Source organism: Agelaius phoeniceus, chromosome 2 (assembly GCF_051311805.1).
Source record: "Agelaius phoeniceus isolate bAgePho1 chromosome 2, bAgePho1.hap1, whole genome shotgun sequence".
Classification (NCBI taxonomy): domain Eukaryota; kingdom Metazoa; phylum Chordata; class Aves; order Passeriformes; family Icteridae; genus Agelaius; species Agelaius phoeniceus.
This window is the reverse complement of record NC_135266.1, coordinates 71646249-71667509: the sequence shown is the minus strand read 5'-3', so window position 1 is coordinate 71667509 and position 21261 is coordinate 71646249. Positions and strand designations below refer to the sequence as shown.

General features: G+C 38.6%; 1 protein-coding gene across 4 annotated transcripts in view; it reads right to left on the bottom strand.

The window, feature by feature from the left end:
* Window positions 1–21261, bottom strand: part of ATP8A2 (ATPase phospholipid transporting 8A2) — a 320265-nt gene that overhangs the window by 134507 nt on the left and 164497 nt on the right. For all 4 annotated transcript variants that reach the window (XM_077173858.1, XM_077173857.1, XM_077173856.1 and 1 more), the window contains 2 exons: window positions 14333–14516; window positions 10138–10248 (listed from right to left, as the gene is read on the bottom strand). In XM_077173858.1, the coding sequence (XP_077029973.1) occupies window positions 10138–10248; window positions 14333–14516 (295 nt within the window). The remainder of the gene's footprint in view (window positions 1–10137; window positions 10249–14332; window positions 14517–21261) is intronic.

Sequence of the window (21261 nt, the reverse complement as noted above, 5' to 3'; positions counted from 1 at the left end):
TATTTCTAATGCATTTTAACATGTTCTAAATGAATTTGTTGAAAAGAGATAGAGGAGGTGTAAGGAGTTACAAAAGGCAATTACTCTCTAGAGCACAGAAATAACCAGAAGCATATCAACAGTCACAGCTAAGGACCCAACATCTCAGTACAGAGGGGAAAGATAACATGTTTTGGGCAGGTTACTCAAAGCTTTCACTCCTGCTGTGGGCTGTCACATAGGCCAATGCCTCCTAATGCCTATTCAGTTAAGTGACACAGGATCCCCACATTGGAAGGGAGACCCCCAAGGGCACTGAGTGACAACACCTTTTTTTAATGTCCCTAGCCACAGAGCTCTCTCTCCTGACTGGGCATATATCCCTTGGGTCAAATACAGTCAAACCACTGAACTGGTTTTACAGGAGAAGAGGCTGTAAAAGCACATTTGAAAGCACCACCTGTGCTGCTCCAGATTTACTCTGCATACTGATCATGGGTGATATAGTAGAGTTTTTACCTCTGACCATGCTACAGTAAAAAAACTTCATTCAAGAACGTGAACTTGGGCAAACAAACACTCCAAAGCCATACTCTAGATTTTTTTTTCTTTGACAAACTAAGATATATTTTATTCTAAATCCTTCATACACTTTTAAACTAGGTTACAGATGCCTTTTATGCATCCCAAGATAAAACAGTCTCTAGTGGTTAATTAGTGAAACTGGATAGAGGTATTTTTATCATTAGTGCTCATCCAAGTAAAATGGCAAAATTATTTGCTAGCAGCATTTAAAAATGGAATCTGTATTCAGTTAAATTTGTTCTCTGCCCTAACTTCTTTGGGTCATGAGCATATAAACCCAAGAAACCTCAAAATAATCAGAACCAGCTCAGTTCATGATACATATACTGGAAAGAAATTCTATATTCCAAAAATTTGGTGACCCTACACTCCTGAGCTAGCATTCAGAAGGATTTTGGAGTTGTCTATGAAGTAGTATTAAGACACCAGGAGTTATTAATTCATTGATTGCATGCATCTGTACTAAAAGGACTCCCTAGAAAATCTGATCTTTAGAAACATACTCCAGCAGTGCCTCCAAAGATGCCAGAAAAATGCCCTTATCAACAATCAGAAAGGAAAAGTTGCCAATGAGACTGCTGTTGGAGCACAGGTAAAATTAGCTTTTTTGCTTAACTTGCCAAGAACAAAGAGGCAAAGTATGAGCAAAATGCTTCAAGATGATAAAACTGAACACAAAACAGAATGTTTCAGTGTTTTGATCAAATCTCTTACACTGAAAAAATCCCAACTGTAGCTGGACCTTACTGCTGGCAAGCAGCTGGCAGCCAGGCAGACTTGAGTCCAGGCAAGGGAAATGCAGCCCACACAGACCAGCACTTCTTGGGCTCCCACAACAATATCCTAGCACATGGCTTGGAACAAACAAACTCATTTTATTTCCAAACAACCTCCCGGAAAGCAGAAAATGCAAATACTATTCAGTCACTTCAGTGAGACTGCTCACAGCCTAGCCACCATGCATTTCCAAAAGTGGGCTTCAAGCTGAATTCCACACTGTGAAATTGCACAAAAGCATGACTTGTGAATCAGTATTGTACTTTGTTTGCAGCATTTCCAAACCCTCTGTCACTCTGAAAACTGTTTTACATAGAGCTGTGCAAAAAGAACTGCAGCAACCTTCTTTTCACACCTAGGCTAAACAGTGTTTTTAAATACCAGGATAACATCTGAGTTTAACTGCAGCGGATACAGCTAATTAAGCAGAAGTAATTCTGTTTTTCTCTCCCCTGGAAGACTGAAACCTTCCAAGGTGTATTTAATAAAAGAACACACACACTTACATGGCCATTTTAATGCCATTGCCTCAAAGCTAAACAGGAGAATTAGACTCACTGTTCCAAACTGTCAGCACTCACTGGCACCAGAGCAAGTCCTCCTCAGCCTCCTTCCTAAGCACTGTGTATTAGCATTCTCAAAAACACTGATCTCTCTGGTGACCAGCAACGGGACCCCAGGGAATGACATGGAACTGTCCCAGGGGATTTGTAGGTTGGATATCAGGAAAAGGTTCTTCACCCAGAGGGTGGCTGGGCCCTAGCACAGGCTCCCCAGGGAAGTGAGCACAGCACCAGCCTGACCGAGCTCAAAAAGTGTTTGGACAATGCTCCCAGGCACATGGTGTGACTCTTCTGGTGATGGTGCTATGCAGGACCAGGAGTTGAACTTTGATGGTCCCTGAGGGTTCCTTCCAACTCAGCTTATTCTATGATTCTATGAAAGGCAAGTAAATTGCTGTAGAAATGTATTTTGAAGATTGCTATTTAGAGCAATGAGGTACAGGTAGAAATGGAGAAGTCTCACACCATCAGCATGACAGACCCATGGCTTATCTAGCAAGAAGACAAACAGACAAAAAACCCTGCTCCACATGCACAATATGCACAGGACCTTACTTTGCTCTCAGTTACTCCCATGCTGATGAGGAATGTCTCTACAAAAGGAAGTACATTTATGGGGTATAAGCCAGAAAGAAAACCAGCACAGGCCCAAAGGATATACTTGTGAATAGATGTATTACCATATATGCATTGATGCATCTGTAGTGTTGGATTTTTAAAAAAACTCCCTCAAAATCATGCCTTCAGTGCAGAACAGCATTGCTAAACTCAGCATTCAAGTGCTAAGCACAAGTAATTCCATTATAAGGTTTATCTACACTTTCAACACCAACACAAATTTGAAATTTAGCCTTTTCTGTATCAACAAGTAATGTCATGTGCACTGAATTAGCCTAGATGAAAGTTTTTTTTATTAGAAAAATATTTTTTATTAAAACAATGGGTTATCCAATACTGAGTCAGAGCAGTCAATGTTTTTCAATTCCATGCTCAAGGCCATAAGAGGAGTTATATTTTATGTGAGAACTTTGAGCTTTTGGAAAGAAAGTTGGTCTGAAATGATCAACAATGAACTCTTGAATTTCAAAGGCCGTTTTGTGATGAAAAAAACCTCGGCTTGGATTTTCCTAACTTGCAATATAGGTTTATCTTCCCTAGAAAAAGCTTCTTCATATTAGGCTATCTCTCTTCTAAACATGAACTTGTATTTTTATTGGTTAGTTAAAGTGAAAAAATGTTTACTGATTAAAGGATTCTGGCTTTGAAGAACACACTGTTCTGGAGTTGGCTATATGTTTCACATTGAATGGCCTCAAATTTAGAGAACAATATTATCATTGCTTTAGTATAAACCCACCAGATTATGAATTTAAGATTTTTCACACCAAATTAAGCATACATTTTACCAAAGGGGGGGAACAATCATTGTGTCATTCATATTCCTCTTATGTAAATGTACACAACAAATTGATTCAGGCACTCAACGTATTCTGTGTCCAATAAAATATCAGAGTAGATCTCTTCTATTGCAATATGTACTGAACCTGATGGGCATTTCATCTAGAGATTTTGAGACCATGCAAAGGAACCCAATTTATCATTTATAATATCTGGAATGTTAAAAAATTACAGGTTCTGTTAGCTGCAGGGTGTTATCAAGGCACTACTCATAAATTCAGAGCAATGCTGATAGTTTCCATCATTCTTGGGAAAAAAATCAAACCCAGTGGTTACGTAGCTGGGCCAATTTGGTTTTCTGGGAAGATGGACTGCTCTCTAATGATTCACTGTGCAGTGCATAACACTACAAAAAGAAAGGAAAATTAGCATGGGTTTATGTTCATGACCGATTCCTTGGAAACTTTTGGGATTAACATGCTCAATTAGGAAGCCGAAAAACAAGAAGTCAGTCACGGATTAAAGTTGATGAGATCAACCCATACACAATGCTGAATTTCTTCAGACAAGAGAGGGGTGAAAACAGAACAAATTGTCAGTAGCAGCACATAAACCAGGTACTGTAAAGAATTCAGATATATTTTTAGGAACAAAAAACAAAGTGATATCTGGAAAATTATGGATAGGTTGGAAAACTGCATTTTACAATATTGTAGGAACTTTGGCAGGCTCCTTGTAGAATCTGTTTCCTGTAACTATTGCTACTAAAGAATACTTCCTTGAATTGGAGCCTGCAATCAGCTTTTTTGGTGGGCAGGAAGGGGATAGTGTTCTGTGTTGCCCTAGGTCTTTTCCATGTTAAACCTGTGTACAAGGCTGATGGACAGTGCAAGAGAAAAATAAGCACATATATAAGACCTGTTTTTCCACAAATTATCAAAATAAAATGCTTTGTTCCTCACACTGTGTTCATTCCTACATTTTTCATGTCTTCCACGTTCTGTCCTATACCCTCCATAAATATTCAGCACTTTTTTAACTGATTAACATTACCTAAGCTAAGAGGTATGGAATTCTTTTCTTTTACATGTTTCAAAAACAAATAATAACAGAACAAAAAAAGATTTTCCATCTGGATAGGATTCAGTTACCTTAAGGCAGACCTCTCAGTACTGCTGCTTTAGACAGGTTTGTCACAGGTCCTGTGACATACCTGCCAGTCCCATACTGCTCTCCATGAGCTCAGAGCATCCACAAAGGTTATCTACATGGACACTACAGACATTTCTCTCAGGCATCGAATTTAAACCTGATACCAATCTTAAGGACACTGAATCCCACCTTTTTGTCCATCTGAAAGCACCCATCTACAAAGAGTAAATTATATATTCAGGATATGTATCCATTTATGAGAATCCAAATCTAGATTCCCAAATAATACAAAATGAAAGTCACACACACACATTCCTCCTTTGCTTCATCATGATAGGAGCATTGTGCTAAGCTTACCACACCAACTGAGTAAATGCACAGAAGTAATGATTATTAAATGCCCACTGGCATTTGAAGTATTTGAACAGGCAACTGAATAATTTGAATAAGAAGACAAGACAGCTAGCTACCTTCATTCTTGTTATCCTTGTTAGAAAGTTTTGCAACCATATATTCTTATCCTTAATTTAACACTGCAGCAAAAGACTGCTCTTATTTTTTTAGGAAGTTGCTTTATATGACAACAGTTATAGCACTTCAGTCCTCAACTCACTGCAAAAATGCCCATGCTTAAGGTTTTCTATTGCCTGGCTGTAACTTAAGAATGGCAAAGTCAATTGGAAACAGAAAGCACAGAGATGTAGGTAAAAGTCAGATCATATAAATCAGGAATAAGCACAAAGAAGCATTGTAGCTGTATATTTTTAGTACCATAACATATACACTCATTTCTGCCTACCATTTGGAGAAAAGAGTTGAAATTCCCATCCCTGCTTTCCATATTTTTTAAAATACCTGTTGTGTTTGATAGAAAAGCAAGAAAACAGGAAAAACAAATGCAAAGTCTCATGCTGCATCACTTCATGTGTGCTTTGGCAGCCTGAGCTATCAGCTCACCTGAAGTGGTGACCACTAAGAGTGCACTTCACAGCTCTCATTGCCAGACCTTGCTGACTCACAAAATCACCTCTTGTTTAAAAGCATGTTTATCTAGGTATTGTGTTTGCTCAGAGCTTTTGAAACTTGGAAATTCAGCTCTGGAATAAAAATTATGATCTTAGTGGTTTGTAGTTCAGTATGTTTATCTTGTTTGTTTAACACCGCTCAGATATTAGACTTAACTTTCAGCAGCAACAAAGAAACAGCTTTCTAATCTAGGCTTACAATTTATCTCTGGATTCTTAAAGTAGAAATTAAAATTATGCAGCAACCAAGGTATGTACATTATACTCTCTCCTTCCCCCTTGCCATTCAGTTCTCTGTCATGGCCCTACACTGCCAGACTTGACCCTGGGGCCATCTATTCCCGCCCCTGACTCATTCTGCAATATACAATACAAAAGTGCTTCATATTAAGTATGTTTCAAAAAACCCACATTCTCCAGTGAAGAACTGAGCACATTTTTCCTGCACACTGAGTTGGCCTGAAAGCTATCTTCCATGCTACTGTTTCCACAGAACCATTCCCAAAGGCCTTGAACTCTTACCTGATATTTCTGATACCACCTTTGATCTTGCTGTGTTTCTACTTCTCCAAGCATGACATGAAAGCAACATTCCTGTATTCTTTTACATTCGAAATCAGCTATATTTCAAAGCTCTGATGTCAACAGGATAACTTTATATCATCTCCAGTTAAACATAACTGCTCAACAGATGTGAAACACATCTTCTGTTTCACTACTCAGTTTGAAGCCAGCTACATAAGTAATTGAACAAAATGGTATTTTTTGAGTATGCCTAGCTACTTGTTTGTCAAATCTGTAACAGTTGAAACCTTGTCACTGGTCTTCTGCCTCAGGATGATGCTGAATGGTTAGCTTTCCTTAGAAACAGATTTAGTGCACACTGCTAGTACATGCAGATATGGGAAATATAGGAATGAGCATCAAAGAGAGGGCTTTATATTTGCATTTCATCCCTACGGCCATCTTGGTAGTTTTCCAAGCAGATTCCCCTGCTCCTCTTAGGACAGACCCAGCATGGATAGTCAAGGATAGGGAAGAAGCAGCAATTAATCTGCCAACCAGCTCTGTGGATGAAAGGTTAGATTCTGCACCTCTTTTGATAGGTGAGTCCATAAGTAAGAGAACCTCAACTTCATACCCTGAAGCACCTTGGCAACAGTGATATACAAGGCTTCAGGAATTGGGCTAAGAATCCCACCAAAAGGACTTGAATTTCCAGGATCTGCTTCTCTTTGTGCTTTTTAGTTATACTTCACTTAGTTTTGTATTTTCAAAAATTAAGGGGAGAAATCAAGAGAGTGGCAGGAGGACAGTGATAAAGAAATGGTAAAGGAGAGACCAGGCTAGAGAAAGAAGAGGAACATAGAGTTTCCAGTTGTTAAGCCAAGACAAAATCTTTTCAGATTTCACTAAACTTTTGATGACTTAAAATTCACCTCTTGAAAAATACTAGGAGGGCATTTTCAAGAGAGAGGGAAAATACACTCTCAGCTCCATTGCCCCTGCAATCACTAAACCACAAGGCCTCCTGTCTGCTGTACCACCTCTCTAGCTGCATGGAACTATCTCAATATGGGCACACATTTTAATCATCAAAGCAGCCGAAAACAGTTTCTAGGTCCCTGTCTCTCCACAAAGAATTAGCCATTGCAGAAAGGTAAGCACCAACCTTAACCCCACAGCACCTCCTAGGAGTGAAGCCCATGATGACAATTATCTAAGTATACTTTTCACAAAACCCCAAATTGCGTATTTTAACCTAGAACCTGAAAAAGCTGGTAAATTTAATGTTTCAGGGATGCAATACTTTGGATCCTCCAGGCTTAAGTGTACATAACTGGTATCAAGATGAACTTCTAATGTATGAGGAGTTTTAGCATTCTAGCATTGGGATGCTAGGAAAACAGATGGCAATACGCTTTTCTCAAGCATTTACCATTGTTTAATTAAGTTAAATCTTAATGCTTTAACTTGCATGCCTCTGCAAGATCTGTCCAGATGTTCTGTGTGCCAAGCTGGACCACCACCTTTTCCTTCCCCGTGGTATTTGCAAAGTATCAGGGAATAAAAGTTATGATAGCCCCAGTGCCTCTCTGCTGCAAAAGCCATTTATATAAGGCTTACTATATCTATTCCTCAGGTGTTAAAACTCCACTGAAATAAAACAGATACAGTAACAAAGGTAGAACTGGCAGTCATATTCATGATGTGCTTTTTCATTCAACTGTATAAATATTTACTTAGTACAATCCTTCTGAAGATACTTACAAAGTAGCTCAAGTTCAAATCCCTGTTTCTTTACAATGCTAAAAGGATATTCCCCATACACCACATATCCAAGCAGAAGTATGGGTAAATATTAAACTTGTCCAGAGCACCAGGAAACAATCAGGAACACACCATAGACATAAGCAACAGTGCAGAAGTGCCAGGCATTTAACTACCAGTCTCTTAAGTTGAAGGATTTATTCCCTCGTGGAGCATCTCTTTCATGAGCATCATTTCATACCACAAACTGATCAACACTGCCAAGCCTCACAGCACATACACAAAACAACCTCTCTTTCTTTGTGTAAAGCTAAGGAGGGAATTAAAGATCTCTTCTCTCTACCCTGTATCCCTAGGATACCAAAACTCTTGGTGTCTCTTGGGTTTCCAGGCAATTTGGCTAGTTTACACAGTTTTGGAGGGGAAGTTCCTTAAGGCTGCTAGTAAAGGAAACTCACGAGGGAAAACCAAATTGAACTCTTCCCATTGCTGCAGGACAACAATGTCTGTCACTTCATCTCCCTTAAAGCCTTAAACTTGCTCCCAACTACTATGCAGCATAAGCACAGAGAGGTAACCGAGGTGCAGAGCTGCATCTTGTAAGACATTTTTCAGTGCTCAGGTGTTGGTGAAACTGACTCCTCCTAAGTCATGGATATGAGGAGACATAAAAGCTCATTTGGCTCAGGACAGCATGCAGAAAGAACTGAACATGGCCTAAGACAGTGGAGAAAACCTCTGACCTCATATTCTCAGAGCAGACTTGGATTTTATATATCATGTAGAGATATCTGGTGAATAAAATTCTACCCTAGGGTAAAATAATTGAGCTACCTCAGGATGGAGGTCCCAGAGAACTCCTGTATTCAACTCCTTGCACAGTTGCTTATAAGGGAAGGCACAGTTTTGCCATACAACACTTGATGCAGAACTTAATTTACTTGTCAGACTATGTTAAAAGAAAAAAAGACACATGGTGCTATAATAAGCTAGAAGCAGGACTTCCAAAACTAATTTTCAAATAGAGAAAAAAATCTAGCAGAAGATCATGAAGCTACTAAGCATTTTCTGAAAAGTTCAGGCAAAACCCCAGCAACAGCCAGCTATGCTCAGTAAGAAATAAAATAGAAGAGCTCTTTTTAAAGTTATTTATATTTTTCTTTGCACAAATATTGTTATTATCTCCAACAGCATGTAAAAACCTTTACTAAAAACATGATGTATAGGATAACTCCTTGCAGTAGACTATTAAGTGTTGAAATTTTAACAGATAACAGCTAATTCAGAAATAGCACTAGAAAAGTGTAACAAGTTAGTGGACAATATTTGTTCTCAAACATCATACAAAGAAAACGAAAAAACCCTGATGGAGTCAGGAATACTGACCATACTGATCATTATATGACTTACTGAATAGCAAAATATTACTCACCCACTATCTGCTCTGATATAATTACCTGCCTAATTATAAATATTGCAATTTTCTGTTAACCTCATTCATGGCTGCTCAACTGTACAAAGAAATAGAAAATCTAACCTATATGCACATATAATAATAAAACTGATCAACACTGTGGAAATTGCTGTAGCAAGTGATCACTTGATCACTCAACTGATCAAACTACTGACTCAAAGTTCCTTTAGTATTTCTAGCTAGGCAACAACACATAAAAACCCTTTCCTGACACATCCTGAATTCAAGATGATATTCTGCAGCATGAGAACTACACTCCTATCTTAAGCATGTTGAAATGGAATGGTAGTAACAGTATTCAGCCCTCTTTATAAACCAGTTTCAGTACTTGATACCTTCCAGCAAATTATTTTCAAAATACAGTTATTTTAATTATCAAATCAAATTACCTGATTCATTTTGTAAATGAATGTCATTTGCAAAATTATGTCATCTCTTTTCAAAAAGCAAAGCAAACTAATTTCAGTTCCAGCTAAACTGTGGTCTTGGTAAATTGGAAGGTAAAGCTACAGTTTTGAATAGTTTATTATTTGCCTATTAAATGCTATTAAATGAATTTTTGGTTTAAATTTAGCTCCCAAATTCCAGTTTTTATAAATACAAGCACTAATTGAAATATTTCCATGAATACAAAGATACTTTCAATAAGAGTGTTTGCACAGAAGGAATGAACTTTGCCTCTGACATCTCATATCCAAAGCTTCGCAGTACTGAAAACCTTTGGTCTTCCTTTATAAACATTAAAAGCAAAGTGATTTGAGGATGAAAACAGAATTTTAAATTGTTAAACATGGAAAAAAAAATGGCAGTCCTTCTTGCTCAATCCATTTGGGTGAGCTTTTCTAGTTACAAGAGATGATATAAGGAATAAGGAATGAGCACCAGTAAGACCCATCCATTTAGTTTCTCTTACCTCAATAATATACAAAACCACATTTTTGTAGAAGCAGTACAGTATGCATTTGGTAACTCGATTGTAACTCCAAGCACCGTGGACCAACAATAGCTTCTCCAAGTAGGAAAACTGAAAGACAGAAAAGAAGTATTTACATATATGAAGAATTGCTAAAAAAAAAAAAGGTTGAAAGTAAACACATGTCCTCAATGAAAAAGAAAAATCCTCAAATCAGCCCTGGAAGCAGTTGAAGTGCAGTATTTAAACAACTAAACTGAAGATATACGCAAAAACCAATTCTTAAAATACTGAAAGCTAAAATCTTTTCTGTAGCAAAACTTCTGAAGGTTCTAAAAAGTGGTTTTAAATGGCAAAAAGTCTTCAATTGTTATTACCATTCTGATGGTAAAATCAATGTTTGAGGGCTTACAACGTTCAGAACCTCCTTTCCCTCTGTAAAATGAACAACCTAATAAACAAAATTGTCTTGAGCTGATACAAAATACACAAGAGGGGAACGAAAGTGGAAAAATAGATGCATTTATAGAGAATAGATATTAACATTTCTGCTCCCAAAATACATGTGATTCTGTGTTATATAAAATATTGTATACAGCAAGGTGCATTTGCCAAAAAGGGTAAGTAAACTAATCTTGTATGATTGCATACCTTTTAATGCTAGTTTGAGCTCCCAGATGGAGCTCAAATTCTTAACTTCTGAAAATGGACTTTTATGGAGTCAGTGTTGTAATCCAGACTACTGGGAAACAGATAATTTTCTTGTCTTGGCTTTGTTAGCGAACCTTCTTATGACCTGCAGCATTCCTCTTTTGCCCACAGCTCAAAGGGATGACTGTGTTTACTGTTTAGCATGTATGTACCTGAAGGGACCTTGGACACTAAGGTAATTATTTGCTTTGCTTCCTTTTCCACAAATGACTTGACAGAAAAACCCTGACTTCTAAATTTAGATTCCAGATCATTTATTTTAACCAAAATTTATCTGAAATTGAAAGCTACAGTAATGAGTTAAGGCTGTTGTGAGGCAGCTCTGCTCCCATGCTTTCCAGCAATGAAATCACTGAACCACAAATCCTGTAAGGACAGCCTCTCTCCCATGCATCAGCAACTCAGATTTGTTAGGATATGCCAGCAGAGAAGGAGAGAAAACAAAAGTGAACCAGGCTTTACTGTTCTCTGCTTGAGCTAGAGCTATAACTGGGACACTCCCAAGGGAGTAGCTGACCTGTTAGACCCCTAAATGCCTCAAGTTAATTTGCAGGAGAGCTACAACTTTCCTCATCAAGATCACTAACAAAACACCACCAAGGCGATGGGAAACTTGCCACAATGTCCTTACAAACCATCCCAGAGCTCTTGTGGACAACAGTCAGAAACAGCCTGAGAACCTCTCTGCTGAATCTAACAACCATGTTGGATGTGGTCTTCTTGAAAGCTCAAGGTAACAAAAAATTCAACCATTGGTTGCTCTTGTCTGTGCTCTCATGAAAATGAGTGCACTACAGAGCACAGCAAGGAAGATACTCAGAGCCTAAAGAACACAGAGAGCCTGCTCACATCAGCGAAGAGTCCCATTAAGACATGGCAAAGAACTAAATCTGCTTTGATGCACAGCTACTGGCACAGAGCAGTGCAGACAGGGGCTCTACCAAGATGTTGTCCTTGTTTGGCTGCTCCTGTATTTACAGCATTTTAAATCAGCAGGAAACATTATCACCATCTGGTCAGCATACCTGTGAAACAGTGTGTGAGTTTTTACAGTCGTCTCTGTATCAACCCTAGCATAACTTCTTTTATACAGAGATTATCTTCGAGAATCTGTCTTGACTAAAGGATGAAGTGATGGCATGTTGGGAGTTTTAAGACAGTGAAAAGGCATCCACAAAACAAGCTAATTTTTCCAAAGAAGAAAACTAAAACAAGAAATGTGTTGAAGAAAAAAGCTTCCTTAATTAAGAAAAGGAAATAGTCCCTAGACACCAGATGTTCTCTGGATTAAGATGACAAAGCTATTTACTGAGGAAAAAAAAGTTATTAAAGTCTACTACTGTCTCTCTAACTAGTTAGGTCATTTGATTTGGGAATTCTCTAAATAGAGGTCACTGGTGCAATATCATTTCAAGGGAAAAGGATGATTCAAACAGATGCTCCTTGCACCTGTGGAAGCTATTTCAAGTGGAGTCAGACACAAGCTGGTTTTTATTTTTGTTTGGTTTATGCTTTGATTCTCCCTGGAATCCCAAATGAGCCTATATAGAGACTCTCTCTTCTCCAAGTGCCTACTTCTGGCAGCACTGCATTTGAAATAGCATTTGAACATGAGATGCTACATTACAGTGGTCGTCTTAAATTACTCAATAAGAACATACTCTGCCTTCAAGGCATGCACATACAGTAATGTTTTAGTGGGAGTTCCATGTCTTTGCTGAAAGAAATATACTCCATGGAGATCAAGTTTTTCTTTTGAACACTAATTTACTTTTTTTTTTTTAAGCACATACTACCACACAGTATTAGTCTCCTCTACTACAGGGATTTTTTAATATGTTTTCTGATTTAATCAGTACAGATTCTTCTACACAATCACCAAAAAAAAAAAACAAAACAGTTCCACAGTGTTTCACTAATTTTTGAATGCTGCAACTCTGTGCTGGTGTCACCAGCTCACCAGCTTTTATTTCATATTGAATGAAAAAGATTCATCGTTATTGTCAGTAACTTGCTGACTGGAATTTAAACGAAGAGCAGCTTCCGTGTTCTAACACTAAACTGGAATACAGGGGTTCTTTTAGTGCAAAAGCAACATGTGAACATGGAATTACTTCCCCAGATTTAGCATTACTATGACACAAAAGAAATAACATATATAGGGCCTTCTACGGACAAAACCCTTGCTGCTTATGCTTAGTTAGCAAAGCAGAAGTAATAAATGATCTGAGGAAGTCCGGGTAAAGAGTATTCCATTAAGTTATACAGCAGAAGCTGTATATAATCCACTGAAATTAAAAATGCAAAACTCATTACGAGATACCAGAGACAATGGCTATGGAAGTTCCTATACTGGTATATATTTGGAATATGCTACTGCTCATGACAGAAAAACTTGGTAAAACTGCCTAAAATTCTCAAGATAGATTTTGTGAAAGGTCTCAGTTATTCAAACCTGAAACTCCAGGTTCTTCAGTGTTCTTCATCAGAGGTAACAACAGAGCAGCAAACAAGACTGACACTTAGCTTCTCAGCAGGGTTACCACAATGAACAGTTATCTGTGCATACAGCAGCATTATCCCTGCCTTTTCAAAACCTCACCTCCTACTGGGAGCTATCAAAAGATGGAAATATTTCACGTCATTTGGTAGAACAAATCTGACTACACCCTGCCAGAAGGGAACATCAGCTGAAAATCTGGCCGCTGAGGAGACAAGGGATTGTCTCCTCTTCCTGTCAGCTCGATCTGGTTTTGCCCTGCATCAGCCTCAAACACATAGAGCATCTCAGGTCTAAAGAGTATTCAGAGGATATCCAGCAACTGAAGCATCTTCTTCCTTTCTGATTTTTCTTTCAAAATCTTGATTCTAAATTGTGTTTTTTTCAGCAAAACAAACCAAAAAAGGCTTTTAACTCCTCTTTTTAGCTTCAGAAATCAGTTCTGAATTTGATAAACTAGTTTAGGAGCACTCACTCAAATAATGGTCAAAATAACATGTGTAAAATGAAAATGCTGGCCAGCTCTCTAGAACTGTTATCTTGGATGCAACACAGGGGGCAAGGGGAAATAAAGATAGAGGAGACACCTCAAATTAAGAACTGCCAAACAGCCAAATTCTCACATGCCTGGTTATAGTACCTACTCATAGTAAGAGAAGAGTTTGCACCAAGACAGGTCAGTTACTTAAAAGCATATTAACACAAGCATTCCAGAAATTGCTTCCCCCTGATTACTGAAGAACCAAGATATTGCACAGTTGTCAGGAGGAAACAAAAACTTTGAAGAGAAGTGGGGCTTTGCCCTGAAGAATACAAAATCAAAACAAATACCCAAAAATATATCCAAAATATGTTCTAGACAGCTGCCTGGAAAAAGAAACAATCAGAGATGCTTCTAGCTTAGAAGAAGCCAATCGAACACTACGTGGCTGCACAGTGCATTTCCCAAAGATGATATGGCAGTTCTTCATTCTTGCATCTGACCTGTGCAATGGCATAATCCGAGCAATTGGTTGCCTGCATGCCCTCATTGCCACTGATCCCCACTCCAACGTGAGCTGTCTGGATCATTCCTACGTCATTGGCACCATCCCCAATGGCAAGTGTTATGGCATTGACGTGTTTCTTGACCATGTCTACTATTTCGGACTTCTGTAGAGGAGATACTCTGAAAAGGAGAGAAAAAGGTGTCAGTTTCTCACATGCTGAGCTGTGTGCCTTTCCCAAAAGGACAGCTGTAACCTACATTTAGAAGTAATCAAAGGCAGTTGCTGGAAAGTTCCTTTATTCAACAACTGAGCTTCAGAACCCGTGCCAAACTACTTCAGAAGAAAAAAGTAGCTTTAAAAATAGTTTCACATTTACCTAATTGCTGATAGTTCATGCAAAAGAGACCAAATCTCTATGAAAGCTTTCAAAGCTTTGCTTTCCTTACCCAGCCCCTCCTAACTGGCATAACACTGGTGATGTTATATTGGGAACATCGAAGTGAGTTTTCTCTTCAACTATGACAGTTTACAGATTAGAAGTGCAGGCTTCCCTGCCTCCTGTCATCACCATCCAGAAGGAGAAAGACCACAAATATATTCAGAGACACTTTCAATTGTTTGCAAAAGATATTGCAGGCTTACTTTATTATTAAACCATCTCTTTTTAACATCTTTATCAATGAGCTCAATGAGAGGATTTGGTATAGTCTAAGTCAGTTTGCAGATGACACCAAGTTGGGTGAGAATATTGATCAGCTGAAAGGCAGGAAGGCCCTGCAGAGGGATTGGACAGGCTGGACTGATGGACCAAGGGCAATTGTATGAAGTTCAGGAAGGTCAAGTGCTGGATCCCGCACTGAGGTCACAACTCCAGGCAGCATTACTGGCAGAGAAACTGCCTGGCAGAAAAGGACCTGGGGGTGCTGGTCAACAGCAGCTGAACACGATCCAGGGTGTGCCCAGGTGGCCAAGAAGGCCGATGGCATCCTGGCCTGGATCAGCCAGGTGTGGCCAGCAGGAGCAGGGCAGTGACCGTCCCCCTGTACTTGGTACTGATGAGGCCACACCTTGAGTTCAGTTTTGGGTCCCTCAATTCAGGAAAAAACAAGTGAGGTGCTGGAGCATGTCCAGGGAAGGGCAATGGAGCTGGAGAAGGGTCTGGAGCACAATTCTTATGAGGAGCAGCTGGGGGAGCTCTGATTGTTCACCCTGGAGAAGAAGGCAGGGGTACATACCTAATGACCCTCCACAACCACCACAAAGGAGATGGTACTGAAGGAGGGATGTCTTGCCCCAGGTAAAAGATGGTAAGAACAAGAGGAAAGGGCTTCAAGTTGTGCCAAGGGAGGTTTAGATTGGATATGAGGAAAAAATTAAGAGAAAAGGTTGACCAGTATTGAAACAGGCTGCCCAGGGAAGTGATGGAGTCACAATCCCCAGCGGTATTTAAAAGTCATGTAGATGCAGCACTGAAGTTTAGTGGTGGACTTGTCAGTTATAATTATCCTGAAGGACTTTCCCAACCTTAATGATGCTCTTCCCTCCTCCAGCTGACCTCCCTATTTTCCAGGCCATCTTTCCAATCTCAGACTATGCAGGCCAGATCAGAAAGCACAAAGGCTGCTTCCTGATCTCACATAAGTCTTGTGTATGCAACTCTGACCTCAGAAAAGATGTTACTCAATTCCAACTCCAAAACAAAAGACTGACTCCATTATATCTTAATATCCTTATCAGATTTATTGGCAGTTACTTTAACTTGATTCTTCTCTCATTTTATATCAGTTTCAAGTAAATAAAAATTCACAGAATTCAGAGTTGATCTAGTCTAAATCAGGCAAGACCGGAAAAATACTCAGGACTAGGTTTCTAAATTGGATAAGACACCCAAAATGCCCTTTTGTCATGGAAAATCATGGAAAAGGTAGATCAGGTTACCAAATCATATGAGGTATTTTGGAAATACCTACATGTAGATTAAATATTTCCATTCTAACCCCATCTGTACAAACAACCCTAATTCCTTTCCCCATCAGTTTAAGTTAAAGTTCCAAATTATTTGGTATTTCCTTAAATAAAGCCTTAGACAAAACTTTTCCACATCTCAAGTCAGCCACATATCACTCAAAAAAAAGTAACTGATAGCTAAAAGCTTTACTATTAAAATACAAGGAGAAGAGGGAGCTTTGGGAATAGGGGAGACAGAGGATTTTTACTTGGCTTTTTTTTCCAGAGTTTACAACCTGTGAGAGCAACTTAAACGGCCATTTAATACATCCATCTGGATCACTGCTGATCAAAAAAAAAAAGGCAGAGTTATCTTGTTCACCATTATGCTTTATGGCCTTGGTTTTGTTTAGTAAATACCTAAATAGGTGTTTTATTAGTAAATCACTCTTAAAATAACTTGATTAATAATTTGGGGAAAAAGAAACTTGCTAAACTCAAGCTTCATATGTGAAGTAAACCACCTGAGAAGTCTAGCAGCTGTCCTGTTCCTAAAAGCCAAATACAGGAAAAAGTTGACAAAACCATAAAATTTACTAATACCATTGGATAGATCTATTAAGCACTGCACTACCTGGCAGTGAAAACACCACTTGGTATTTAACTGGGCCTCTACAGTGCCAACACAGAACCCCAACACCCCAACCACCTATGGAGCACAAAAGCTATTGGGTTTTTCATTATAAATCAGCTCTGAGAATCATCTACACCAATTTTTAACTTTTCTCTCATACATGCACACAGTCCTCCCTCTGCCCCAGTACTCACATAATAAAATACTCAAGCACAGAGCAAGGAGTCAAAGGGATGTCAAGCCATAAAATGGAAACTCCAGAGGGACTTGGGGCCAGCTGTGGCAAGTTTGGATTGATAAGTGCACAGACCTTCATTACCAGCCCCAGGGGCACCTTCAGTACACAGGACCATATACTTTTGGCAGTCCTCTCATGCAATTATTTCTTCACAGCAAAGTCATGCACATATCTTCTAACAGCCTTCCCAGACATACACTTGTCTTATAATTTCAACTTATGTTCAATTACTTTTCAGTTACCTAGTGATAGAAATATTGAAGAAGCACCCTGTTTTCAAATATGCTTAAAAGAGCAAGGGAAGCTAAAAAGACAAAATGTGAACAGCATCTCTGACTCTGTAGTTTAAACTAGCAGCTTGTCCACAGACACTTCAGACATGACCAGAATGTGGCAGAGATGCTCAAGCTTATTCTAGTGCAGTTTAGCTGGGACATGTCAAGCAAGCTAAAGCAGCCTGTTCACTTCTGTGCCTACAGTGTAGATGTAGTTTCAGGTTAGTGACCCATTATTTGGCAAGTCAAGGGAATGTGTCTATAAAAGTGCATTTATCAGCTACATAATGTACATAGAGTATGCTTTTACTGTCTTGACCAAATGAAGTTAATTATATCCACAGTTATGTAGCACCCAGTTAATGTTTAACATCCCCATATGCTTACTAAGGTTAAACTAACTACCAGAAATGCTACACACTCATTTTAAACACCACAAATATTTATGGACTTGGTTTAAGAAGATGAAATCTAAGAGAAGATAACATGCTCTATAACATGCATCCTCTCTGACACTTGAACAGCAAGTAAAGCCCACAACTCCAGAGAACACATTTTGTTGCACACAGTACATTAGCTACAAAAACTGCAAATTGAGATGATTACTGATTTCCTGAGGGGTTTTACACCTCTCCTCCTCCAAGTCACTGACTCAGCCTCCAAACCTCTTTTGCTCCTTGTAATCTGTTTGGTACCAACACACTGCATTGGGTGACATTAATCCCCTTAGCCAGATATCAGAGCTTTGGTACAATTCTGCACAGTTGATAAGCTGCCTACAGGAAGAAATTAAGATTATAGCACAGGATACTATTAAACTGCAGGTCCCCCAGCTATGGCCAAGTTCACAAAGATTATGGATAAATGCATGAGTTCAAAGGAAAAAGCACAAGGAAAAAACTAACTTCTTTGAAAAAAAAATCTGTGGTAACAGAATTGGTATGCATCATTTGATGGAAGATCCTGGCTTTCACTGCAGAGCTCACTGCAACAGTATCAGGATGTAAGCCTTGCCTGGATATACATCCAAATAAGAATTAAGAAATGAATAAAGCATCAGTTGCATAAAAATCTTCTGCTTACTCTTGTATTCATTCTCTGATCAGACAGCAGTGCTTCTTATAAAGGTTCTTTGAGTGCCACTCAAGAGTTCACTAAAACATTTTCATTTTTACAGAATTTATTTTTATTGCCTCTGCTCAAAAATGTCTTGGACAACAGATTGATTTGCTCCTTCACACATACTTCAGGAAAAAAAGAAGTCAGGTTTCAAGTACCACAACTGTAGCAATGGCTACAATCTGATAAGATTAAGTCTTCAGATTCTTGCTCAAACTCTTCCCCTGACAATCTGAATTTAGCCTACACAGGCTACAAGAGAGCCTAAGGTCAAGACTTCACCTTTATCAAGTGCCTATCATTCAGTATCTGGCTATGCAATACAAAGTGTCCATGGAAGATGGCAGGGATATATGAAGTTAAGTGCCAGTCATGCAGCAGAGCTGCTCCTTGCCCACCTCTGGGACTTCCTTCTGGTAGCCTTGCTCTCGAGAAAACAAAAGCTAATATGGAAAACAGAAGGTTCTTGTCAGTCTCAAACCTGCTTAGTCCTTATCAGTATCTTTAACAGATTAGGGCAGAAAGGGCTTTTCATCCTGAAGAAGATGACTGCTGCCATCATACCACGTTGCTTCCTCTCTAATGGGATGGGTAGAAGCAAGATAGGCCACAAATTATTACAGACCTAATTATCTGTAGGTTACTTAAATTCATAAAGAAACAGTGGAAGGAAGCAGGGGGTGAGTATTTTTCAGGCAACAACATACTGCATTGTTTTATCAGTAAATACTTTAAGGTCCCTCTTGAACTTTAGGAGGCTCATGAAAAAGCAGCACAGGGCACAGCAAAGAGCAGTAACACAGAAGGTTTCCAACGAGGATATCAGTGGCTTCCCACTGACTTCTGCAGATCAGTCTCAATGGCTTTAAATATTTAGCTTGCATTTGCTTCTTTAGGCTGAATACATTTTTACAAGCAAAATTCTTATCTGTATGTTTTGTCTGTTCAGAAGAGTTCTACTTGTATGATCTTGTCTTAGGTGCAAGGAGCAGGGAGATGGACTTACAGGCCCTTTCAAACTTGAGATATTCTACAATTCCACACATCATTTCACTAGGAGGTTTGTTCAGGCTTACTTCATTTTTTAAGAGACTTTAAGATAAAATATCTTTCAGTTCAAATTTTTTCACCAGGAATACTTTATGGGCCAACCAGAGCATTTAACAAATTCTGTCATAATTTGGTGAAAAGTTTCACAAAAAAACCCCACAAAAAACCCCACCAAAAAAAAAACCCCAAAGGAACAGGGATATTGTGAAGCAGTGATATTTTAAAATCAATATCAAACATTTTATTTAGTAACTCATTTTGGTACCAAACTTTTTTTAAAACCTCAAAAGTAAAAACACGAAACCATCCATTTTAACCAAGCAAAGCAATGCAACAGAACTTAAATTTTTAATGTACTTCAAATGATTTTAAACAATCAATTCCTTTACCACACATTTTGTGCAATCTACAAGGCTATCCCTAGAGTCCATCTAATATATCAAGATGGATGCAGTCACAAATACAACAGGAGGGACACAATCACCACAAGCATCCCTGTGTCTCACCAGTCAGCTACACTCTGTAAGATCCTGTCAGTAGGAAGTGATAAACAGCTTTCTTAATTCTGACCCTATGCATACCTGCATTTATTGCAGTTACAGATGTATGACAGCAACTGCTGGCAACTGTAAATAATAATTCTCACACAAGGCCCTTAAACTACAGCTGTGTCACTGCAGATGCTTCAAAGTATAAGCCCAGATGGGAAATAAAAGTGCAGTATTTCAGAAAATAATTAGTTTTATTTATTGCATTTGAGTATAAAGGACCAAATAAAGACAGGGTTCTGCTACAGAACTAACAAATGAGATTATCAGTTGTTCATAAAAATATAGATGATCAATAAAAATAAAGTAAGTAAATCCTACTGGAGTCCTTTTATTTGTAAGATATATATATAGAGAAAAAGATTAGGTAATTTTTAAGAGATCAGTTTATGTCCAGACAATCTTACAAGGCCATGAAAAGAGGCAGTCCCACAAGCTCTTCCACACCTGTGCAAGGCACAGTTTGATACCGATTGTCAGCCATCTCCTGTATTTTGCCACATGTTGGGTTTTCTGGGGATTTTTTTTGTGGGTCCCTTCTACAAACACAAGGAGACTGGAGCATTTCTCTTGTCGGTTGCATACTTTCCACACTCTCAAATTGATACAAAATACTCTGAAGGCACTCTAACCCATGCTTTTAATTTTTTTAATTTTCATTTGTGAAAAGAGTAAGGCAAGGAAGGAAGCTGTTTCAAGTATTACCTTTTTCTGCTTCCATGCCATAACAGGCATAAACACAAAGACATTAATGTCTTTAACATGAAACATGAAATTGATATCCTACTTCCTTGAAATGCCTTGTTAATGCAACACAAAAGGCCCTTAAGAGTTTACCTTTACTGCAGTGAACATGATTTTACCCTGTTCTATCATAAAATACACTAGTACTTCAAAAAAGCTCAGTGACCTCATCTGCAGAAAAGGCAGATGAGAGAGCCCATAAAGCTGAGAGCTATGAATAACATTGTCAAAAGTGTATGCATTGGTTCCCAGCAAAAAAGCAAGATAAATTAACACACCACTAAAAGTAATGCTCGGAAAAGAAGGAACATTACAATTACATTGTGTTCAGGAGTTCTTAATTATGCAGCTGATTTTCTCCTGACACAC